This window comes from Sus scrofa, chromosome 6, assembly GCF_000003025.6.
Source record: "Sus scrofa isolate TJ Tabasco breed Duroc chromosome 6, Sscrofa11.1, whole genome shotgun sequence".
NCBI classification, from domain to species: Eukaryota; Metazoa; Chordata; class Mammalia; order Artiodactyla; family Suidae; genus Sus; species Sus scrofa.
The window spans coordinates 63,655,863-63,676,778 of record NC_010448.4 but is presented as its reverse complement, the minus strand read 5'-3'; the positions used below and the strand labels follow the sequence as shown (position 1 = coordinate 63,676,778).

The following is a 20,916-nucleotide window of genomic DNA, read 5'->3' as shown; positions in this document are numbered from 1 at the left end:
CAGCACCATGACAGAAACTCTGCAATTTTTATTTTTATTTTTTTATTATTATTATTTTTTTGCTATTTCTTGGGCTGTTCCCGCGGCATATGGAGATTCCCAGGCTAGGGGTCTAATTGGAGCTGTAGCCACCAGCCTACACAAGAGCCACAGCAACGGGGGATTCGAGCTGCGTCTGCGACCTACACCACAGCTCACGGCAACGCCGGATCGTTAACCCACTGAGCAAGGGCAGGGACCGAACCCGCAACCTCATGGTTCCTAGTCGGATTCGTTAACCACTGCGCCAGGACGGGAACTCCCGCAATTTTTAAAATCAGACTTAAATTATAAGCTACAAAGTTACAAAGCTACAAAGAAATCACGCACTCCATTCTGCCACCTTAATTATCTTATGTAATAACGGTGACATAATGGTAAGGTGGTAAGATAGTGACAAAGTACTCGCAATATAAACTGCTCTTCCGGAGTTCCCATCCTGGCTCAGTAGTTAACGAATCCGACTAGGAACCATGAGGTTGCGGATTCGATCCCTGGCCTCGCTCGGTGGGTTAAGGATCCGGCGTTGCGGTGAGCTGTGGTGTAGGTTGCAGACCTGGCTCGGATCCCGCGTTGCTGTGGCTGTGGTGTAGGCTGGCGGCTACAGTTCTGATTAGACCCCCAGCCTAGGAGCCTCCATATGCCGCGGGAGCGGCCCTAGAAAAGACAAAAAAAAGATAAACTGCCGTTCCAACCGTCTTAAAGCGCACAGCTTGCGAGCGAGTCCCCTATGGTAGGCAGTGCGCAGGGGACAGCTCCGCTCCGCCTGGACGTCGGCTCACCTGCTGTGGAACCTGCGCTCGCGCCCCGCCCCGCCCCGCCCCGCCCCGCCCGGCGCTCCCGACGGAGCCGGAGCATGCGCACGGGAAAGGGGCGTTGGCGCGGGCCCGGAGCGCACGCCCGACGCCCCGGAAGTCCCGCGGCGGGAGGAGGGCGGTGAGGGAGGCGCTGACCTGGAAGCGTTCTGGCGACCTGGCGGCGGCGTGGCCCGCGCGCTGGTGAGTGGAGGCGCCGGACGGCGGGCACCATGGTCTTCCTGACTGTGCCCCTCTGGCTGCGGAGCCGCGTCACCGACCGCTACTGGCGGGTCCAGGAGGTGCTGAAACACGCGCGGGTGAGTGTGCCGCGCGGCCCGCGCCCCCGCCCGGCCCTGCGCGCGCGGGCCCCGCCGACCGCGTCCTCTCCCGTTTCTTGACCAGCACTTCCGGGGAAGGAAGAATCGGTGCTACCGGCTGGCCGTCAGGGCTGTGACGAGAGCGTTCGTGAAGTGCACGCGGGCCCGCAGGCTGAAGAAGAGGAGTCTGCGGACGGTAAGCGCCGCCCGTTCCCCTCGCTGGCCGCTGGCGGGCCTGGCCCCGAGAGCGGGCCGACGAGCTGTGCGAAGTACCGGGCGCGCGGGCGTCGCAGCCGTGGATCGTGGAGATGCAGCGGCTCGAGCCCCCCTGCTCCTCCCGAATCGGGAACTTGGGGTGGTGCTCCGTCTGCGTTGCGCGTTGCCTAGACCTCTGGATGGGTTGCGTGCTCGTTCAAACCTGGGAAGCGCTGACGCTCAGGAGGAAAGCGGGCTGAGCAAAGAACGGCTTGGGCGTTCCCGTCGTGGCGGCGCGGCAGCGAGTCCGACTAGTATCCCTGAGGACGCGGGTTCGATCCCTGGCCTCGCTCAGCGGGTGAAGGATCCTTGTTGCCGGGAGCTGTGGTGTAGGTCGCAGACGAGGCTCGGATCCCGCGTGGCTGTGGCTGTGGTGCAGGCCGGCGGCTGAAGCTCCGCTTGGACCCCTAGCCCGGGAGCCTCCATGTGCCGCGGGAGCGGCCCTAACATGCAAAGAAAGTTATACAAATAAAGAGCGGCTTGAAGAGCCCCTACAGATAGCCACGCAGGGCTCCAGCACCACTCTCACTCACCCTGACGTCTGGCCCAGCCCCCTCCGAGACTCCGGCTTTGCTGCCTGAACAGACCCTGCTCTCCCCTGGCAGGCCAGGTCCTTCGTGTGGTCCCTCCGCCCTTCCCTCCAGGCTCTTCACTTCTCTGCAGTTTCCTCCCTGCCTGGGAGCACCTCTCAGTGGTTCTTTTCTACAGAGCATTTGCCTCAGATTCCTCGCTCTTTGTATTCCTGCCCGGTGCCTAAAACCGCATTCGGGATTAAGGCTTTACGGGTATGGTTTTCCTACTAATCTTGTGGAGAGAGGGTGGCATTTGGGTAAAGAGCATCAACTTTTGCTCACTATTGTATTTCAGCCTATTTGACCGAAGAGAACTCTGACTTTTTTTTTTCAGGGCTGCCCTCATGGCATATTCAAGTTTCCAGGCTACCGCTTGAATTGGAGCTGCAGCCACTGGTCAATATTATGCCACAGCAACACCAGATCCGAGCCTGTCTTCGACCTACACCACAGCTCATGGCAACTCTGGATCCTTAACCCACTAAGCAAGGCCAGGGATCAAACCTGTGTCCTCATGGATACTAGTCAGATTCGTTTGCGTTGAGCCACGACGGGAACTCAGGACACTTACTTTTGTAGTTCCTTTAACAAAAAACATTTTTTTCGGTCAGAAATTTTGCTGGGAGCTGGACGTAATATATAACTAGTTCTTTATTTGTGTGTGTGTGTTTTAGGGCTGTACCTGCGGAATATGGAAGTTCCCAGGCCTGGGGTCAAATTGGAGCTACAGCTGCTTGCCTACGCCACAGCCACAGCAACTCGGGATCTGAGCCCTGTCTGTGACCTACACCACAGCTCATGGCACAGCCAGATCCTTAACCCACTGAGCAAAGCGAGGGATGGAACCCACGTCCTCATGGTTCCTAGTTGAGTTCATTAACCACTGCCATGAAGGGAACTCCTAAACAACTAGTTCTTAAATCTCTCAATGTTTTCTCATTTCAGCTCTGGATTAATCGGATTACAGCTGCCTCCCAGGAACACGGCCTGAAGTACCCAGCGTTTATCATCAATTTGATTAAGGTAATGGTTGAGAATGTGGTCCAAGCCTGCATGGTCCCCGTGTCGGCACCCTAACACTGCCTTGATTCGTGGGCTGGAGTTTGGCAGGTTCAGGACTTGCCACCCTTGTCCCGCCCTTGCTCCTCTGGTAGCACAATTGGTAACAGGGCACGTGGTACCAAAGCCATGAGTCTTGGTGTGTACTCATTAAGGAAGAAAGGTAGAAGAACTTGGCTTTAACTTTAGACTTTAGTTTGGGAGTTTTATACTGAGGGAATTCTGATGAGGTAGCAGATCAAGTCGAAACTCATAATCAAAGGAGTGCCCCAGCGGCTTACTGATTAAGGATCTGGCATTGTCACTGCTTTGTCGAGGGTTCAGTCCCTGGCCTGGGAACTTTTGCATGCCACAGGCTTAGCCAAAAAAAAAAAAAAACTTGGAGTTCCCGTCGTGGCGCGGTGGTTAACGAATCCGACTAGGAACCATGAGGTTGCGGGTTCGGTCCCTGCCCTTGCTCAGTGGGTTAACGATCCGGCGTTGCCGTGAGCTGTGGTGTAGGTCGCAGACGCGGCTCGGATCCCGCGTTGCTGTGGCTCTGGCGTAGGCCGGTGGCTACAGCTCCGATTCAACCCCTAGCCTGGGAACCTCCATATGCCGCGGGAGCGGCCCAAGAAATAGCAACAACAACAACAATAACAACAAAAGACAAATAGACAAAAAAAAAAAAAAAACCTTATGATTGAAAAGAAGGTGGAATATCTCGAAGGGAGTGAGTTAAGCATGTGTGACAAAAATCTTGGTAACTTGCATCTGGTGGTCAGGCTACTGTTTCTGCTTTTGTGTAGGAGTTCCCATCGTGGCTCAGCAGTAGCGAACCTGACTAGTATCCATGAGGACTTGGGTTTGAGCCCTAGCCACGCTCAGTGGATTCAGGATTTGAGCATGAGCTGTGGTGTAGGTCACAGAGGTGGCTTGGATCCCGAGTTGCTGTGGCTGTGGTGTAGACCAGCAGCTACAGCTCTGATTCGACCCCTAGCCTGGGAACTTTCATATGCTGTGGGTGTGGCCCTAAAAGGATAGATAAATAAGTAAATAAAACTTCTTAAAGAGCTGGAGGGGGAAGTTTACTGGTGGCTGAGCTGGTTAAAGATCTGGCATCACTGCAGTGGCTTGGGTCGCTGCTCTGGTGTGGGTTTGATCCCCGTCCTGGAACTTCCACATGCCTTGGCCGTGAGAAGGGGTAAAAAAAAAGAGACTGCTGGAGGGAAAGGATGTACTAGGCCCTGCCCCTAGCCCTTTACAAAAACCTTAAGGGTAAGTCTAGGTGTGACACCTCTGCCTTACTGGTGGGGAACTAAGGCTCAGAAAGGAAAGGGACTTGCCCAAGGCATGGGGAGGGGGTCCCAGACGGTAGAATAGGAGCCATTCCTCCCTACGGCTGTGCTGATGCCGCTTTCTCCTGCGCCTCGAGCTCACTGACACTGCCTGTAGACCTTGCTGCCGCTTTACTTGATGGGAGACTTACTTGGCTTTCTTAGGAAATTAGCAACACTTGTCTTTGTTGTTGTTGTTGTTGTTTTTAGGGCTGCACTTGCAGCATATGGAGGTTCCCAGGCTAGGGGTCTAATCAGAGCCGTAGCCGCAGGCCTACACCACAGCCACAGCAATGCGGGATCCAAGCCGAATCTGCCACCTACACCACAGCTTACAGCAACACTGGGTTACCACTGAGTGAGGCCAGGCATCCAACCCGCGTCCTCATGGATGCTAGTCAGGTTCGTTAACAGCTCAGCCACAATGGCAACTCCAAGAACACCTGGCTTTGATCCTGGGTTCCTCTGCTTACGCCTTACATACCTTTTCTGTTTTACTCTTCATCATTTGTAAAATTGGAATTGTGGTTTCCTCTTCCTAGCTGACGTAAAGAGCAGCCCGTGCCAGCAGTCTGGGTGATGGCCTTGGCCTGTGGCTGGACAGTGCCCCTCCTCACCCCATTTACCCTCTGGTGTCCTGCTCGGACAGGTCGCACCGCTCAAGCAATCTGTGCTAAGGTTGCTCAAATCATAGGACACGCAGCTAAAATGCATTTTTAAAAAATTTTTTTTTCTTTTTAGGGCCGCACCCATGGCAGATGGAAGTTTCCAGGCTAGGGGTTGAATCTGAGCTACAACTGCCAACTTGCACCACAGCCACAACAATGCCAGATCCGAGCTGCGTTTGCGACCTACACCACAGTTCATGGCGACACTGGATCTCCCACCACTGAGCGAGGCCAGGGATCAAATCTGCACCCCTCGTGGTTACTAGTTGGATTTGTTTCCATTGCACCATGACTGGAACTCCCGAAATGCATTTCTTTTTTTTTCTTTTTTTTTGTCTTTTGTTGTTGTTGTTGCTATTTCTTGGGCCGCTCCCGAGGCATATGGAGGTTCCCAGGCTAGGGGTTGAATCGGAGCTGTAGCCACCGGCCTACGCCAGAGCCACAGCAACGCGGGATCCGAGCCGCGTCTGCGACCTACACCACAGCTCACGGCAACGCCGGATCGTTAACCCACTGAGCAAGGGCAGGGACCGAACCCGCAACCTCATGGTTCCTAGTCGGATTCGTTAACCACTGTGCCACGACGGGAACTTCCTGAAATGCATTTCTGATGCTCACACAGGCTCTGCTTTTCTTCCCAGTGCCAGGTGGAGCTCAACAGGAAGGTACTTGCAGATCTAGCCATCTATGAACCAAAGACTTTTAAATCTTTGGCTGCTTTAGCCAAAAGGAGGCGAGAAGAAGGATTTGCTGCAGCCTTGGGGGACGGGAAGGAGCCTGACGGCATTTTTTCCAGGGTGGTCCAGCACCGCTGATGGGGAGGCTGACATCGACTGCCCTCTGCAGCGGAGCATCTTGGGAAAAGGCTTCCCCTGTGATGATTGTACTGCTGTTTGTAAGTTTGACTTGCCTTTGTGTTAAATTTATATTTCAGTAACAGGCCTGAGTGGTGCCGGTTCAGAACTGTCTCGTATGCATTGTACAAGTAAAGGTTATGTGGGGTTCAGTGTGGGGTGTTTTTTGGCATCAACAGACACCTCAGGGGCACCGCACGTGGGTGCCCCGCCTCTGGGCCGGGTGGTGTGAAGGGGGAGGCCACCAGGCGAGGGGTCAGCTGTGCGTGCCCTTCCTCTCAGAAGCCTGGCTCTTCCTGTGAGCTGGGGGCCGTTTGTGCCGGCCTCTGAGCGCTGGCCGGCCTGCCTGCTGTGCGCCTTGCCCTCTACCGTAGTCCTCCTAGTTTGTTTCCAGCAGGGATTCCCTGGCTCGGCTCTTCAGCCACGAGCACCAGCTGGTTTCCCTTAGTCCTGAGCCCAGCAGGGGCAGCAGGCAGGGTGGCTCTCATGGTCCCAGTCTCAGGTGAGCTGCCCCTGGTGGGGTGACCAGATCACCTGGAGAGCCTTAGACTCTTGGCTTCATTAATTCCAGGGAAATCACACAGCAGCCCCGCCCACCTCTGCTGACCACAGCCACATGGAGGTGGCGTCACCCTCCCTCAGAGACAGGGCCTCCCCCCTTGCCCTCTTTGGGAGCTCAGCCTGCCTGTGATCCACCCCACCCTGCCCCAACGGTGCTCACCAAAGCGACCTGGTACCAAAATCCAGGGGACACTGTTAGCCCTTGACCTCCAAAGACCATGCAGCTGTCCCTCTCCCCTCTGCTCTAGGAGAGCTCTTCAGGCCCACAGCAGCCCCACCGTCTGCTTGCTGGGGACTCCACTGAGCTGCTCCGACCCGGGACCTCTTCGCTCTGGGTCGTGTCGTGACGTCCTCCACCCTGCGATAGTCCCCCTGGCAGTCACCCCTTCCTGGGACCTCACTGCCCGGCAGCCTGAGCTTTTGAATCTGCCTACATTTCTCCATCCTCACTGTAGGCCCCATTGCTTCTGGCTCCAACCGCTACACTGGGTTCCCAAGAGAACCTTGTCACCAGGTCCAGAGAGGACCAAGAGACTGCAGGTGTGTGGAGGCAGGAGGCCAGTGCTGTTGGGCCACACCTAGTGCAGTACCTGACCACTCACGCACTAGTGTGTCTGTCTTCCTTTTTCGAACCGCACTCCTGGCATTTGGAACTTCCCAGGCTAGGGGTCAAATCGAAGCCACAGCTGCTGGCCCACATTGCAGCCACAGCAATGCAGGATCCGAGCCCTGTCTGCGACCTACACCACAGCTCATGGCAACGCTGGGTCCTTAACCCACTGAGCAAGGCCAGGGGTCGAACCTGCAACCTCATGGTTCCTAGTCGGATTCGTTTCCACTGCACCATGATGGGAGCTCCATAAATGCTGTTGAAGAGACAACAGGGTGGGGGATCCAGAGAGCCCTCTGGTGTCAGGGGCCCAATTCTGTGCTAGATGCACCGCTGTGGAGGAGCTGCCTCCTCTCTCTTCATCTCCATAAAGGAAGGTGGGATGTGGCAGACAGCTGTGTGCTGTTCCTGGCAATTGCGCCCCCTCTGGCTGCAGGACCCGGGTTTCCTTCTGTGCAGACCCAGGTGCCATGGCCCTGTCCCCAGCCCCAGTCTGGCTCTGACTGGCTACAGCCATAAACTTTTCCCTCTGGCTAGTCACTGCAGGAGATGGGAAGCATCCCAGGCAGGGGCAATGGAAAACACTGTTTCCAGGGGGTTTCAGAAGAGGAAATTCTTCCTTTCCTGGACAGTGTGCTATTGTAGCCCACAGAGGAGACATGCTGGCGATGCCGGCTTGGGGGGTAGGAGCAGGGGAGCACGGTTATCATGTGGCCTGTGGGGATGAGAGACAGGTTTAGTTGGCACTGCTTGAGCTGCAGGATTAAGTCTCTTCAGGAGTGAAAGCCAATGGCACCCTCCGGGTTTGGGGTTTCAGTCATGGGCGCAGTCACTGGCAGCTCCTGTTCTCCCGCACCCATCCAGGCGCCTACCCTGCCATCTCCTCTCCACCCTGCCCTCGCCCGGTCTTTTCCACATCCTCCCAGGTTCTTCCACTAATCTCGGTGGAAGTTTGGGAAAACTTTAGTAATAACGATTACCGCATCGGACGCGATTACAACACTGCTGTCCGGTGACGTAAAAATTCATTGATCCTGGGAGCGCCTGGTACAACCGATGAGGAAATGAAGTCAAACCCGTCGATGGCTCCCCGCTGTTTCCAGGAGAAATGGCTGGAAACTACCCTTTCTTTTCTGTATGGACTCGACTTGTAGGCGAGAACTTTGAGAATATGGCATTAACACGTGTGCCCCAAAACCTGGTCTCAGTAAAGGCTAGAGAGTAATGACCGCGCCGGCTGCCTCGAAGACCTCCGACACCGCCACCCAAGCTCTGGACCCCTGCCCTGCAGGACGCAGTCCCGGCGGTAGGAGAGCCGCCCCCACTCCCACTGCCCGGCAAGGGCCCTGCCCTCCCCTGGGCCCCCGCGGGACCCCCCAGAAGCCTGCGGCTGCAGCGGAACCCTCGCGACCTCACGGACCCCGGCACCAGCTGTGCGCCAGGACCGGAACCGGCGTCTACGGCTAGTACTTCCGGGTCGCGGCCGCGGCCTCGCTAGGGCGCCGCGGGGCCTCCTGGGTAACGTGCCCGGCCCCGCCCGCTCCGGTTCCGGCGTCGGGTGAGACGCTGACGGGCAGGCGGTACAGCCAATCGCCACAAGGCGGGTTCGGGCCGCCCACCAGTCGAACGAATGGTACGCGGCGGGGCGGGGCGGTCGCGGCCGTAGAGCGTCGCGAGGAGCCGCCCTACGGGGAAGGAGCCCGAGAAGGAGTCGGCGGCACAAAATGGCGGCGGCGACGGGGACGGCCGGGACCGGGGCCGGGGCTCCGGGCTCGGCGGCCCCCGCGGCAGCGGCCGGCACGCCGGGCTCGGGCAGCGCAGCCCCGGGATCGCAGGGGGTGCTGATCGGGGACCGGCTGTACTCTGGGGTGCTCATCACCCTGGAGAACTGCCTCCTGCCTGACGACAAGCTGCGCTTCACTCCGTCCATGTCGAGTGGCCTCGACACCGACACCGAGACCGACCTCCGCGTGGTGGGCTGCGAGCTCATCCAGGCGGCCGGCATCCTGCTCCGCCTGCCGCAGGTGAGGGAGCGGCCGCGAGCCTCGGGCCGAGGTAACCGCCGTGCCGGCGCCGGGGGAGGCGGCGGGGCCCTTTGTTGGCGGCAGGGCCGGGCGGCTCGGCGCCGACGTCCGACCCCAAGCCCGCTCCTAATTCCCACCCGGGCCCCGGGCCCAGCGCGTCCCGGAGGTAGTGAGGGAGGCAAAGCAGCGGGACACGTTTTAGTTTTTGGTTGTCAGGAGTCTCAGGAAACTCAGTGACTTAAGTATGAAACACTCAGAGTAGGCGTTTGGAAAGGATGGAAACTTTTCTCTTCTGTAGGTGGCCATGGCTACAGGGCAGGTGTTGTTCCAGCGGTTCTTTTATACCAAGTCCTTTGTGAAGCATTCCATGGAGGTAAGACCTCCTCCTCGTCTGTCTGTCCCGCAGAAAGGGGGGAACCGGAAACCTGGGTTTGTTGTTTTGCCGCGTTGCTCAGTGGAGTGAGTCCTTGTCTTCCACCACCTGCAGCGCTGTCCTTAAAGGCTTGGGGAGCCCCCTGTGCGGTAGATAGGTGGCCTTTTTCTCCCGGTACCCCTCTTTGCTCTCAGCTGGTTTTAAGCTGTGGGAGGTGTCGCCGCTGGAGCAGACGTCCGTGTTGCGTTGCTTCCATTTCAGCATGTGTCAATGGCCTGTGTTCACCTGGCCTCCAAGATAGAGGAAGCTCCCAGAAGGATCCGAGACGTCATCAATGTGTTTCACCGGCTTCGACACCTGAGGGAGAAAAGGTGCGTCCGAGTTAGAGCTGTTGCAGGTGTGCGTGTGCTCGTTCTCGCGGCTGTCCAGTTACACGGATGTTTCTGAAACAAGATTCAGGATGTAAGCTTCTACTTGCTCGCTTTTCTTTGTCATGGCCGCACCTGCGGCACATGTAAGTCCCAGGTTAGGGGGCAGATCAGAGCTGCAGCTGCCAGCCGTCGGCACAGCTGCAGAAACATTGGATCCAAGCCACATCGCAACCTACACTGCAGCTCTGGGCATCTCTGGACCCTTAACCCACTGAGTGGGGCCAGGGGTTGAATCTGTGTCCTCATGGACAGTGTCGGGTTCTTAACCAGCTGAGCCCCAGCGGGCATTCTCGGGGTTGTGAGGTTTAAACTTGTGCCCAGAGGAGCCCTGGTGCAGAGGGGGCCGACCCATACTGTTTAGTGAGTGAAGAGTGGTCAGGGAAGTGTGGCAGTCGTCTTTCTGGCATCGGTTTCCTGGTGTGCCCCCGTCAGTCTCTGAATGCTCCAGAGCTGGCTTGTCACCCTCAACACTGTTTCCATTTTTGGGTGGGTGATGCTTTGTGGGGGGCTGTCCTGTGCGTTGTAGGGTGTCTAGAAGCATCCTTGGCCAGGCCTTCCAACCTCCAGCCAATAAAACAGCCTCTGCTATTGAAATGCTGTACTCTGCTGGTCCTTTGCTTTCCCATTCACTTGTGATGCACATGCGTCTTGAGCAGGACGAACCAGGAGCAGTCCTTGGGTGAGGAGCTTGTGAGACCCTCCAATATGTTCAGTGGCATTTCTCAGTCAAACACAGGGAGAGAAGTTCACACTGGCACAGTGGGTTAAGAGTCCGACCGCAGCAGCTCAGCTCACTGCGGAGGCGAGGTTCAAACCCTGGTCCTGGTGCAGCGGGTTAAAGGATCCAGTGTTGCAGCTGCGACTTGGATCCATTCCCCATCCCGGGAATTCACAAGTGCTGTGGGCACGGCCATTAAAACAAAACAAAATGGAAAGAAAACGGGAGAGCCTTCCTGAGAAGGGTAAGCTGGGTGGCGCTGGGGTTCGAGGAAGCCGGTAGTCTCGCTGGTTAAAGGAAGCCGACTCTGTTTCCGGGAGGCTGTCGGCGGCGGCCATCCTGGGTTGGACAGATTCTGTTGTATTTAATTCTCACTAGATGCGTGCTCTGTCTTTGTAGAAAACCTGTGCCTCTCCTGCTGGATCAAGATTACGTTAATTTAAAGAATCAAATCATAAAGGCGGAAAGGCGAGTCCTCAAGGAGCTGGGCTTCTGCGTGCACGTGAAGCACCCTCACAAGGTGGGTACGAGGCCCCGCTGCCGCCCCGTGTCACCCAGATTGGAAACGGAAGAGGAGTAACTGGGCCCCTGACTCCAGTGTCCCGTTTGCACTCTAACCTGGAAATAAGTTTTTCCGTGGTCTTGTGTTACGTTAATTTTAATGGCGTCTTTTTAAGAGCTTTGAGAACTGCATCTTGGGTTTGAGCTTTTCAAGATGGGAATGAACTTGTCAAAATGAGGTGTCACTCTGCATTTTTTTTTCTCAACAGCTGACTTTCTAAGTTGTTTTAGTGACAGTTAAACCAATTTTATCATTGATTTCCACTGCTGTCAGCTTCTGCTGTACAGCGGAGTGACCTAGTCCCGCCTGCACACCTGCATCCCTTTGCTCGTGTTCCTTCGCATCACGGTCCATCACGAGTGATGGAACTAATTCCCCGTGCTGTCCAGCAGGACCCCATTGGCTTTAGTGGTAACCTGATTTCCTGTTACGGGGGAGTCGGGAGAATCCTGAGCCCTTTTCCTCAGGAGCGCAGCACACTCGCGGTCGAGCACGCAGTTCGTGCGCTCCTCCCACGTGACACACCGGCACAGCATGCTGGCTTCATCTTTTTTTTTCTTTTTGTCAACACAAAAGCGCTATTTTCTTTTCTTTCTTTCTTTCTTTTTCTTTTCTTTTTTTTTTTTTTTTTTGCTTTTTAGGGCCACACCCTTGGCATATGGAGGTTTCTAGGCTAGGGGGTCGAATTGGATCTACAGCTGCCGGCCTTCAGCATCGCTGGCTCCTTAACACACCGAGCGAGGCCAGGGATTGAACTCACACAGATTTAGTCAGGTTTGTAACCTGCTGAATCACAACGGGCACTTCCTCCATCCCTGTTTTATTGGGAGTTTCCCCGTGTTCTCTCTCGCTCGTCTGACTGTCCAGCATTTGTTCCCAGTCTTGGTAGATCACTTACTGTAGGTTGAGAGCTTTTTCCTCATTTGCTGCAAGTGTTGTCACACCACCTTTTGTGTAAGTTGGCAACTGGGAAGCAGGAACGTTCAGGGCAGGCTGATCTCACTGGTGAAAAATGTGTGGAAGATGAGAATGAGCATCAGCCCGGTACCAGCCAAGACAAACCTGGTGCAGCTGGGTCCTCCCGTGCTTTTGCGACCCTGGGCTGCGAGAGCAGGTGGCGGGCATGTCGGCCAGACCTCCCCTCCAGCTGAGCTGTGACCAGGAGCCACCCCTGGGGTCTAGCCTGAGGCTCTTACTTGCTGCATGGACACTCTCGAGAGCTGCATTCGGGGCCTGGAGGTTCTCGGTAATAACTGCCTGCCCGTATCTTCCAGATAATCGTTATGTACCTTCAGGTGTTAGAGTGTGAGCGTAACCAACCCCTGGTCCAGACCGCATGGTGAGTTGACCTTCCTTGTTCTATGCGACCAGCAAGGGCAGTGCAGGAGTTTGTTGGTTTGAGGCGCTCGGGCAGTGGGTAGTCGGTCCCATGACTTGGTTGTGGGCTGGAGTTGTCTAAGTGCCCAGTGTTCCTGGCGTGTAAATGCCAGCCGGCCTCCCCAAATATCGGGCACTGGTGTAACGGTAAGGTGGCCGTGCTGTCCCCAACCCTCGAGAGCAGTCAGCGGGCTTCCCTCTGGGGGCTGTTGAGTTGGCACATCGGGGTCTTTCCCACCCGGGCCACCGTGGCCTTAGGGGTTTCACACCTGCTGTGAAACTGCTTCCAACAGCCTGTATTAAGGAGGAATCGGGGGGAGGGCTCGAAAGCGTTCCTTCCCCTCTGGGGCCGATTTGAACTGTGCGCATGCTGGCGAGGAGGCCTAGTGAGAGGTCAGCGCTGGGAGCTTTCCCCAGAGTTAAGTCAGTGAGGGCATATTTTTGCTGCTGAATTGTCTGGTGCTGTGTGCCGTGTGTCCTGGAGAACCCATTTTGACTTTTCTTTTCTGTACTCTTTCAATCAAAGGGTAGCCTCTGAGGGTAAGTGACTAAGACTTCTCCTCTCCTGCCCAAGCGCTTTGGTGCAGGGACAGCGGCCGTCCTCAGCCAATCCAGTGCAGGCTCCGCGCCGAAGGCTGGCTCTAGAGGTGGTATGCGCACGATAGTCTAGTGCTGGCCGACGCTGCTGTGGTTCTGACGATTGTGCTTCTTGTTAACCCTCTGTCCTGCTTGGTAACTGTATCGATTAGACTTGGTAACTGTTGACTTGAATTTTGTCCTTTAAACTGCTGTACCTGTGCAATAAAGATGCAGTACCTTTCTCGGTGGGAAGCGGTCAAAAGTGGCTGGTGGGAACTCAGACTGGAGCGTGGGAGGTGGTTGGCTCTGGAAGCCCCACAGTTGCTCCGATCGGCCGCTGAGGGGCGCCCCCCTCGAGGTCCACGAAAGGTGTGCATCTTTAGATCACCCGTGGGCCCTTTGGATATTTATACTGTAATGTGTTTCAGACGTAGCAGTCAGTTTAAATGTATGTTTTGAGGACTCTGTTTTTTGGGGGACCTAAAAGTTAATGCATTAAAAATATCACTCTCTGAGGACTGAGATTTTTTTTACTAGAGCCCCCAACGTTACTGGGGGTTACGTTCATAAACGGTATGAACTGTTCACTTGCAACTCTTGGGATGTACGGCCTTGGTCACTCAGGCCTTTGCTTGGTCACTTCTGGGTGCCTGGAGCCAGAGCTTCAGAGGCAGGTGCTGCTCGTGGGCACATGCAGAACTGGTCATTGCGAACTCTCCTGGGTTTGTGTGTCACCTCTCCTGGGAGGTGGGCCGAAGAGACCGGGTTGGGGCACGTCGGTCACATCCCAGCACACCTGGGTCCCCGAGGGGGTGGCCTGATAGAACTGGGATTCGCTAGGTGCTCTGAACATTTGACCTGTTCAACTGTGTTCTCATGGCATTAGTTTTCTGTTTTTGCAATCTTGATAAAGTTGATGTGAGGTCTGCTGTTTCTCTATTAAACCTCAGAGAAATGTGTCTAAACGAAATGTTGACAATGTAGCCATTGTTTAAACTCTTTTTTAAGTTTTTTAAAAATGCAAATGTTTTGTATCTTTATGTCTCTAAAATACGGTAAAGTTTTTAAAATGCACTGATTGTGATGAAACCTGTATTTTGTTGCTTTCATCTGATCTTATGAATGTTCATTTTAAGACTCCTTGTTGAAATGGGACAGTTTGGAAACGGTTCTTGGCTAAGCCCGAGAAGAGGCTGTCCCCGGGCATCGAGCCCTCCTCTGCGTGATGTTCCCCTGCAGCCAAGAGCCTTTCTCCCCTGTCCAAGTGGACGCGTGAGCGGAAGAAGGCCCGGCCTGAGCGCCTCTTCCAGGCGAAGACCCGCCGGAGGACGACTCGTCTCAGAAAGAGCCTCGCAGGCCTTGTGCTCAGCCCGGTCCTTTGCGTTTGCATGTTTCTCTGCACTATGGATCTTGAGCCTTTAGGTTTCTCTAATCAGCTCTGCTGGACCGCCACGTAGACAGCTCTCTGAGGCCCTGTTTTGCATGAGAGCAGCCGAAGGTTGAGAGGGAACAGTAAAGCCGAAGTCGGTTCTCTTTCATGGCAACACACGTTGTCTGACATTCAGCCAGCTTTTTAAGTTTTTTTCCAGTAACTTCCCTGTTCTCCTGGCCTCTATTCAGAAAAAGCAGTTAGAACGTTTCTCCCTGAACTCGTGAGTCCGGGACTGTGTAGCTCGCAGTCTCGGCAGTGGACTTAGACGCGTAGCGACGTGGCCGAGGTGGCGCAGACGGGTGTTGGGGTCCCCCGGGTGTTGCAGTTCTTCCTGCCTTTGCTTTGCAGGAATTACATGAACGACAGCCTTCGCACAGATGTTTTTGTGAGGTTCCAGCCCGAGAGCATCGCCTGTGCCTGCATTTACCTCGCTGCCCGGACGCTGGAGGTCAGTGTTGGGCCGTGACGGGGGCCCCTCCCGATTCTTCGCGAGCCTTCGGTGTGCTTCAGGTTATGCTCCTTGGTGCCACTAAAAAGCCTCCTTGATTTTTGTCTTTTTTAGGGGCGCATCTGCGGCATATGGAGGTTCCCAGGCCAGGGGCTGAATAGGAGCCGCATCTGCGACCTACACCACAGCTCAGGCCAACGCCGGATCCTTAACCCGCTGAGTGAGGCCAGGGATTGAACACGCATCCTCATGGGTACTAGTTGGGCTCTTAACCTGCTGAGCCACGGGCGGGAACTCCAAAAGCCTGCGTGCTGATGAGCAGTGGGCTTGTTCTCTCACTGTTAAGAACCTTGCTGGTGAGGAGTATAACCGGGATTGCTCTCCTGCTCACAGATCCCTCTGCCCAATCGTCCCCACTGGTTTCTTCTGTTTGGAGCAACTGAGGAAGAAATTCAAGAAATCTGCTTAAAAATCCTCCAGCTTTACACTCGGAAAAAGGTTCTGTGTTTTTTTGTGTGACGTGTCTACCTGTGTGTGCCTGTAAGCGTCTGTTTCTGAACTGTGGGCGCCGCCTCTCCTAGGTGGACCTGACGCAGCTGGAGAGTGAGGTGGAGAAGCGTAGGCACGCCCTGGACGAGGCAAAGGCCCAGGCCAAGGGCCTGCTGCCTGGCGGCGGTGGCGGCGGAGGCACCCAGGTGCTGGAGAGCGCGTCGCGGTTCTCACCTGCCCCGAAGCCGGGTGAGCATCAGGGTGCAGCTCGGGGTCCGCCCTCCGGCATCTCCCTTAGGGTCCCGGCTGCAGCCAGCCTGAGTGCTCCCACGGCCCTGGAGTCCCCAGCACACACCAGGTCTTGGAAATAAGGGGGGGTTCGTGCTTATGTCTCTGTCAGGAAGGGACATGGACGGGCCTTCCGAAAGCCTCTTTATTCAGCCCACCCACATAGCGTGTCTTTTGATGCAAATCTCGAACGTCCAGGGCAGGGCAGTAGGTCATGTTGTCAGAGGCTGGAGTGAAGCATGATGCCGTCCCAGTCCCCAAGGCAAGCAAGACAGGTGGCTTTCTGCATCTCGGGGTTCCGAGTCCAGCAAGGAGTCAGGTCGGCCCTGTAGATCCCGCAGGAGGAACCTCATCCTGCTCGGCTGACCCCTTTCTCGCCAGAGTAGCGGTCAGGGTGTGACTTCCTGTGCTTGATTCTAGCAGGCTCCCCCCAGGAGGGCAAAGGAAACAAGCCCTCCCCGCTCTCTGCGAAGAATGCCAGGAGGAGGACGGAGGGCGCGAAGAAGGCCAAGGCCGACAGCCCGGTGAATGGGTGAGTACCCGAACGGCCGGCGGACCCTGGGCTTGGCTGCCGAGGCGGCCGCGGGCCCTGGGCTTGGCTGCCGAGGCGCTGGCTCTGAAACCGCTCCCGCCCTGTTGTCAGCCTGCCCAAGGGCCGAGGGAGCCGGAGTCGGAGCGGGAGCCACGAGCAGAGCTACTCAAGGTCCCCGTCGCGATCCGCTTCCCCTAAAAGGAGGTGCGTGCTGCTCAGGGCTCCCTGGGGCCTGTCCCTGGCCGGGGTGGGGGTGGGGTATCTTTGTGGAGGTGACAGGCCGGGTGGTCCCTCACCTGGTGGTCTCCTTCACAGGAAGAGTGACAGCGGCTCCACGTCTGGCGGGTCCAAGTCACAGAGCCGCTCGCGGAGCCGGAGTGACTCCCCGCCAAGACAGGCCCACCGTGGTGCCACCTACAAGGGCTCCAAGGTGAGGGGCTACCACAAGGCCAAGGACTGCAAGTTCTCCGCACAGAAGCCCCGCAAGTCCCGCAGCCGCAGCTCCTCCCACTCTCGGAGCCGCTCAAGAGAGCGGGCAGATAATTCTGGAAAATACAAGAAAAAAAGTCACTACTACAGAGACCAGCGACGGGAACGTTCTCGATCTTACGAGCGAACAGGTCGTCGCTACGAGCGGGACCACCCTGGGCACAGCCGGCACCGGAGGTGAGGGATGGTCCCTCGGCGTGCACACCTCAGCCCCTGGCCCCGGGGCACGGCTCTTTCTTGGAAACGGCTGTTGACCCTGGGCCTCGAGATGACTTTGGAGACGGAATTGAGAGGAGGGCAAGGTGCCCTCAAGCCTGGCCCGGGCCCGGCCCCCACCTGTCCTGCAGAGCCCCCCACAGCAGCCGGCGGCCGAGGCCCGCGTCCTCGTGGTGTGGCTTGGTGCTAAGGACAAGCGGTCTCCACCCCTGTACCGACCCTCAATTACGTTAAACCAAGAAAATGACTCTTTGAACCTTTGCCTATATTAGGTTGTACTTATGTACGTATCTTGCAGTGTTTGACATGAGAAAATGGCCTTAACAGCCCCTCACTCCCTGCCCATGTTGTAAATAAACGTGTTTCGTACACGTTACAGCCGTATCGGAAAACTCAGAACTTGAATTCTGTCAGCTTAAAACATGTAGAGGATTCTGATTTTTTAAATGTGAAGGTATTTCGATCTGTGTTGAAAGTCCTATATTTTTATCTGCGACGCTGAGTGCAGGCCACCAGCTCCAATACTGAGGCATTTCGTATATATGCATTTTATGTGGTTAAATAAACACAGTTCTCTCTACTCAGGACATTTGGAACTTTAGAGAATTTGTGGTGTGTCCTCCTGCTTGCTGGATACCGGGCTCAGCCCGCAGCATCCGTTCTAGTGCTTTGTCTGCGCTGCCATCTCGAGCTCATTAAAGCGTTGGATTTTGTACTGCATGCCATGCGCCTGCTCTTCTGTGGAGCCTTGTCAGGGCTCCTGTCCTTGGGTAAAGGGAGCGTGTAAAGGACACAATGGTCCTGGGTCCCCTTACACCGGAGGGAGCTCGTTTGCGACCCACCAGGCTGTGTGTCAGGCTGGCGGCAGCTGGGAGCAAGGCTCCTGGTGTGGATCAGGGGCTGTCAGGGGCCTGTCACAGGACCTGGGTGAATTCTCTCCAGGCCACACTAGGGCCAGTGAGCCTGGGGGAAGGTGCCCAGTGTTAAAAAGCCAAGGAGGTGTCAAAGCGACGGGGTCAGCACCCACAATCCAGGTGGCTCACTCTTAAGACCAAACGTAAGTAAAAGACTGGGGAGGCCGGGCGGCTGGAGTGAGAGGGGCATTCCCACAGGTGGGACCCAGAAGCAGCCCCTGCCACTGAAGAGCAGGGTCATCACGTGACTCGGCTATAGCGCTGGGCCTGGAGGCTGCAGCTTCTGCCCTCCCACTGGCCTGCCCTCCACTCCCTGCTTAGCCAGGTTGGAGCCTGGGGGTGGCCAGGCCTGGCCACTTCCTGCTAAGACTCACTGGAAGGCCCTCCTACAGGACAAGCCTCTGAGCAGAGCCAGTGGGGCTCTCCCTACATCCCTTCCCTACCAGGCGTCCCTGCAGGTCATTCTGGGGATCCTGTCCACGCTAGCCAACTTCAGTGAGGACAACAGAGCCTTTCGGGACTAGACAGGTGAAGCCCTTCTGGTCCCCTACTCTTGAGGAGCAACGCTGAGTTCTAGCCGAACCGCAAGCTCCAGGGAGACTGCTTTTGGTTTTCGAACAAAATCTTAGGCACAGGATGGGAGTTTGCTTGCTCTAAAGGAAACAAAAACCCACCTATCCCGCTTTCTATCCTGCGTTAGACGCGGGGCCTCCTTCGCTTATCCAGACCGGCAGAGCGAGGAATCTGAAAGCCAAATGGAGGGGGCGGCGGGTCCCAAGACCCCCGAGATCTTACGGCGCCCCGGCGCCGCACTATTGGCTTTCGGGCTGCAGGAGCCCGGGCGCGCAGGCACCACGTGTCGGCCACCTTCCCTCCCATCCTCGCGAGGAGGGCTCGGGGGTAGGGGCCACGCCCGCAACCTCAGCGGCTCCTGATCCTTAGCCTCCCGCTCCAGCGGGCGCAGTAGCTCCCGCCACTTCTGTCGTCCCGCGAACTCTATTTCCGTGGCCGGGACAACATCCCTGTCGCAGCTCCGAAACGCCACTTCCGGCCGCCTGGACCAACTGGCCCTTGGCCAGTCGTGGAGGGAAGGGAGTTCGGGCCACTCAGGTGCAGACGGCATCGTTTGGGATTGTGGGAAATGTAGTTTTCTAGCCTTTGCTGGACACAGGCGGAACTGGCGATCTGGGAGCGGGGCGCGCGGGGGTGGGGGGGCGGTTCCTCCGGCCGGAAGCCGTCGATTTGGGGGCCCGTCTGGGTCTGCGCAGACAAGGAGCAGGGAGCCGTGATGCGCTAGGGGGCGCTGGGCGTAGGAACTGGCGGGCGGCCGCACGCGGGCTGGGGGTCGGTTTAGGGAAGGACCGGAAGTGCTTGAGCGCGGCGGCGGAATGGTCCGCTGCGTCTCTCGGCGGCGTCTGGGGAGGCTCGGCGTGCGGCCGCAGAGCTCGCGCTCCAGGGACAGCGAAGGCGGCCGTGGCCGGGTAGGGCTCGGGACCTGGAGCCCGAGCGTCGATCCCACTCGTGCGGTGGGCGCTTCGGGGTGAAGCTGAGGCTCAGGGAGGGTCGGTACCTGCCCGGAGTCGCGCAGCTGGGGAACGGCGGAGGCGGAGGTTTTGAGGGAGTCGTACTCGAAGTAACGTTCCCGTTGCGGGAGGGGGTGGTGAGAGCGACGGGAGGGGAGGCGGGGCGTGACCGCAGTCCTCGGAGTGACCTCGGCTCCCACCTGTGTTCCAGCTCTGCTGAGCACCCGGGCCCGCCGCCACACTCAAACCATGTTCCTGGTGCGCTTGACTTCCCAGCTGCTCAGGGCTGTTCCCGGGGCAGGTAAGAGGCCCCACGGGGGCGGACGGGCTGGATACGCACCTGGGGTTGGATGTGGGACTAGCAGCTCCGCTGCGCCCCGCTGCTGTATCTCACCCCCTGGAGCCGGGGGCCTGGCTGCACAAACAGCCCCTTAAGCTTCCAAGTGTCATAGTTTGGGCCTGAGAATGTAGTAGGCAGGGGTTCAGGCCAGTCTGCCGTGGAGGTTCTGCGCCCCAGGCCCGCTGGCCGTGCATAGGAGTGGTAACTGTGTCGGCTTGTTTATTGCAGGCCGCAGTGGGTCCCCGCGCGTCTCAGAGGTACTGGGCAGGCACGCCTGCAGGCCTCGCTACAGCACGCAGCCCCCAGGCCCCAGTGGGATTGCCTCTCTTCCTGGCAAGCACGTCCACCCAGAGCTTGAGGAGATGCTGGTCCCCAGGAAGATGTCCATCAGCCCGCTGGAGAGCTGGCTGACCATTCGCTACCTCCTGCCCAGACTGGGCGCTGGGACCCCAGGGACTGTGTCTCCAGCTCAGCTCTATCAATGTCCGCCTAGCCAGGTGGGGGAAGGGGTCAAGCAGGGGGATAAGGAGGTTCGGGACACACCCCAGATGCAGTGCAAAAACATCCTGAAGATCCGCCGGCGGAAGATGAATCACCACAAGTACCGCAAGCTGGTCAAGAGAACCCGGTTCCTGCGGCGGAAAGTCAGGGAAGGGCGCCTGAGACAGAAGCAGGTCAAGTTTGAGAGAGACTTGAAGCGCATCTGGCAGAAGGCAGGCTTGAAGGAAGCCCCTGCAGGCTGGCAGACCCCCAAGATCTATCTGAAGAACCAATGAGTCTGGAGGTGCGCATGGCGGCCCCCCCCCCCCCCCCCCGTTACTGCCCACCACCCATTGTAATAAAGAACCAGCACACTCTGCTGTCTGCTGGCCTGGACCCCTGTCTGCTTGGGCGAGCTGCTTGGGGTTTGAGGTTGGTGCCAGCCTTTGATATTACAGAAGGAACAAGGACCCTCGGCAGGCAGATTGGCCATCCCTTCCTCAAGCTGGCCCTTGTCCTGGGGCCAGGCATGCACGAGTGGGAACAGCTTTGAAGAGTCCCATTCTGCCCTCAGGGCAGGCCTTTTTTTTTTCTCTCTCTCTCTTTTCTCAGCTGCCCTACATTATATAGAGTCTCTGGATTCTTTAAGCCAC

The 20,916-nt window shown here is 57.0% G+C and overlaps 3 protein-coding genes and 1 long non-coding RNA gene across 15 annotated transcripts; 3 read left to right on the top strand and 1 right to left on the bottom strand.

The window, feature by feature from the left end:
* On the top strand, positions 945-6,029 carry MRPL20 (mitochondrial ribosomal protein L20). The gene is made up of 4 exons (XM_003127507.6): positions 945-1,153; positions 1,239-1,349; positions 2,926-3,003; positions 5,665-6,029. The coding sequence occupies exons 1-4, from the start codon at positions 1,067-1,069 to the stop codon at positions 5,836-5,838; spliced, it is 450 nt and encodes a 149-aa protein (XP_003127555.3). The 5' UTR covers positions 945-1,066; the 3' UTR covers positions 5,839-6,029.
* On the top strand, positions 8,702-17,726 carry CCNL2 (cyclin L2). 8 transcript variants are annotated; one of them, XR_002345409.1, is made up of 12 exons: positions 8,726-9,072; positions 9,371-9,445; positions 9,707-9,816; positions 10,994-11,114; positions 12,431-12,495; positions 13,060-14,992; positions 15,107-15,245; positions 15,386-15,490; positions 15,574-15,730; positions 16,190-16,301; positions 16,413-16,505; positions 16,617-17,726. XR_002345409.1 is itself a non-coding variant. In XM_021097449.1 (12 exons), exons 7-12 carry the CDS (start codon positions 14,900-14,902, stop codon positions 16,969-16,971), a joined length of 915 nt encoding a protein of 304 aa, XP_020953108.1. In that variant the 5' UTR covers positions 8,757-9,072; positions 9,371-9,445; positions 9,707-9,816; positions 10,994-11,114; positions 12,431-12,495; positions 13,060-13,073; positions 14,249-14,899; the 3' UTR covers positions 16,972-17,726. The 8 variants fall into 7 exon arrangements, 5 of the variants coding, with proteins under 5 accessions (XP_020953107.1, XP_020953104.1, XP_020953103.1 ...); XM_021097449.1 differs by lacking the exon at positions 15,107-15,245 and having other exon boundaries at positions 8,757-9,072; positions 13,060-13,073; positions 14,249-14,992; XR_002345407.1 differs by lacking the exon at positions 15,107-15,245 and having other exon boundaries at positions 8,702-9,072.
* LOC110261342 lies at positions 15,897-19,104 on the bottom strand. Its single transcript, XR_002345410.1, has 2 exons — positions 18,595-19,104; positions 15,897-16,846 (listed from the first exon to the last, which is right to left on the bottom strand). It is a non-coding gene; the product is annotated as an uncharacterized LOC110261342 (long non-coding RNA).
* AURKAIP1 (aurora kinase A interacting protein 1) lies at positions 19,211-20,659 on the top strand. Of its 5 annotated transcripts, none has more exons than XM_021097450.1 (3): positions 19,211-19,401; positions 19,655-19,744; positions 20,012-20,659. In XM_021097450.1, the coding sequence occupies exons 2-3, from the start codon at positions 19,693-19,695 to the stop codon at positions 20,557-20,559; spliced, it is 600 nt and encodes a 199-aa protein (XP_020953109.1). In that variant the 5' UTR covers positions 19,211-19,401; positions 19,655-19,692; the 3' UTR covers positions 20,560-20,659. The 5 variants fall into 5 exon arrangements, with proteins under 5 accessions (XP_020953109.1, XP_020953112.1, XP_020953113.1 ...); XM_021097453.1 differs by having other exon boundaries at positions 19,250-19,446; XM_021097454.1 differs by having other exon boundaries at positions 19,250-19,460.